General features: G+C 43.9%; 1 protein-coding gene across 1 annotated transcript in view; it reads left to right on the top strand.

Moving 5' to 3' along the window:
• LOC143285179 (uncharacterized) overlaps positions 1-2500 on the top strand; it is a 7006-nt gene that overhangs the window by 2004 nt on the left and 2502 nt on the right. Inside the window, exon 2 of the mRNA XM_076592412.1 lies at positions 2381-2500. This exon is cut by the window's right edge and continues 196 nt beyond it. Coding sequence (XP_076448527.1) covers positions 2381-2500 — 120 coding nt within the window. The remainder of the gene's footprint in view (positions 1-2380) is intronic.

Raw genomic sequence — 2500 nt, 5'->3', positions numbered from 1 at the left:
CATGTTGTAGACCGCCGTGTCGTCCACGAACAGGCGTGACCTCGTAGTCAGGATTAGTCGAAATGTAATATATATTTGGCAATACCCACAATTCTTCCCCTGAAGACGGAATTAGCAGTGTTCACATGGTGTGGACGTTCACTCCCGCCAGTCACATTAGAGCAGAGGGGAAGAAATGTGGATATTGCCATATACGTCACATTTTTTCCCCAGCGTAGCATTGCAAAGAAAGAGAGGGGGGTAAAAAAAATGTAGAGTATGTTGCATGAGACCGAAACCATTACCGGTATACCCATTTCGGTATAATTTTCCGCCTTCGAAACGAAAGAGTGCAGGGGAAGAAATCATTGCCAATTTCAGCTCATTTTTTGGTAAATTCCCGAGAACGGGGAAGTCTGGCTATTTTCTCTGCCGGTCAGCCTTAATGCCTGATAGAAAAGTTCTTTTTCAGGAAAGGGTTCAGGAGAAACGTTGTGTAGCGGCATGGTAAAGATGACAGTGGTGTTTACAGTGGAGCTGTAGTGGATTTTAGCAGCAGAGTCAGATGTACACTGCAAGGAAGGCAAACTCGTGCGCGTGCCCGCAAAAGAAAAAAAAACAATTTTTTTAAAGCCCCCCCCCTAAAAAAAAAAACGCACGCACACACACACACACACACACACACACACACACACACACACACACACACACACACAGTACTGTCAACCTTATCAATACAATGGCAAAACCCTTTGCACTTCTTAAATTACGTTCTGATTGAGAGCATTGTTTCAAATGTGTTCTCCTGCTCTCCTTGTTACACCAGGTGCAATTTGGATATTAAATTTTCTTGCCTTTTGGCAATAAAAAGCATAGCGTAGAGAGACAGACACACAGACAGAGAGAGAGAGAGACAGAGAGAGAGAGAGAGAGAGAGAGACCGACCTGGTGTTTACGTCAGGAAAACAGAAGACCGCTTTGGTCCCTCTATCAGGGCTGTAAATCGACTATATTGAAGCCTTAAATCAAAGACTTCCTGGAAATATTGGATCCTCAGCAGAAAATGAACGTCTTTTATGTTTCCTGTCCCTTTCGCAAGGTTTATCAAAATAATTGTCTCCTCTTCAAATGAAAGAACCAATGAGGCTATGAGAGCGGAATGATAAACGAATAACAAACAAAAAAAGTGGTAACTCTCTTCATACACAAGGTACACAGCTTCGATCTAATTGACTTGGCAGTTGTGTACATTATGTACGAAGAGTTAACACTCTTTATTACGAGTAGTTGTCTCCTTAAAAAAAAAAAAAAAAAAAAAAAAAAATATATATATATATATATATATTAAGTTGGCAGTGTACACGTGAAAAGATATTAATAGCTCTTGGGTTCCCAGGGTCGAATGGTGTGTAGTACTTTTTGTTTTTTGTTTTTTTGTTTTTTGATTGATACATATTGATTACATATCGCCTATCCTCGGTCGGAGACCAAGCTCTAAGCGCTTTACACACACTGAGTCATTTATAACTGTCTACCTGGGTAGAGCCGACTGACGGCTGCCATTGGGCGCTCATCATTCGTTTCCTGTGTCATTCAGATTTCAGGCACGCACACCTACACACTCAGACAAACATGCAACATTTAACATACGTGCATGACCGTTTTATTTACCCCGCCATGTAGGCAGCCATACTCTGTTTTTGGGGGTGGGTTTGCATGCTGGGTATGTTATTTCCATAACCCACCGATCTTTAACGTGCGTATTTGATCTTCTGCGTGCGTATACACACGAAGGGGGTTCAGGCACTACTTCTGCTGCTGTTGTGGCTGGTGCATTGTGTACCTTGTGTACTAAGAGTTACCCCTCTTTGATTATCTCCTCCTCTAAATTAAAGTTGGCAGTGCACACGTGAAAAGTTGACGGTTCTTGGGTTCCCAGGGTCACGTGGTATAAGAGTTACCCCTCTTTGATTAGTCATCTCCTCTAAATAAAAGTTGGCAGTGCACACGTGAAAAGTTGACGGTTCTTGGTTCCCAGGGTCACGTGGTATGCAGCACTGCTTCTACTGCTGTAGCTGGTGTATTGTGTACCTTGTGTACTAAGAGTTACCCCTCTTTTATTAACTCACTCAGTACGGCCAGTCCTCTCTTCTCCTCTACACAGACCCCTCGGATGTCCAGTGGGTGTCTGAATGACCCAACCTTTAGCTTCCGTCGTCAGAATTGTGGTATTCTTTGTCAACATTCACCTCTTCAGTATAAGAGCCTTCCATCTGCAATATTTTGATGGTGGTAATTGGGGTGAAACGCTGTTAACGTCGTCTCTTTCGCCGTTCGTATGGAGAGAGTTAACGTTGTCAGTGCACGCGTAAAAAGATGTTGGGCGGTTCTTGGTTCCCAGGATCATGTGGTATGCAGCACTGCTGCTGCTGATGGTGATGTGGCTGGTGCTGCTCATGGTCTGGGGGAGGATGAGGAGGTGGTGGTGTGGGGGGAGGAAGAGGACAGTGCGGAGGGTGAA

Source organism: Babylonia areolata, chromosome 8 (assembly GCF_041734735.1).
Source record: "Babylonia areolata isolate BAREFJ2019XMU chromosome 8, ASM4173473v1, whole genome shotgun sequence".
In the NCBI taxonomy this organism is placed as follows: Eukaryota; Metazoa; Mollusca; class Gastropoda; order Neogastropoda; family Buccinidae; genus Babylonia; species Babylonia areolata.
This window is presented reverse-complemented; position numbering and strand designations above follow the sequence as displayed.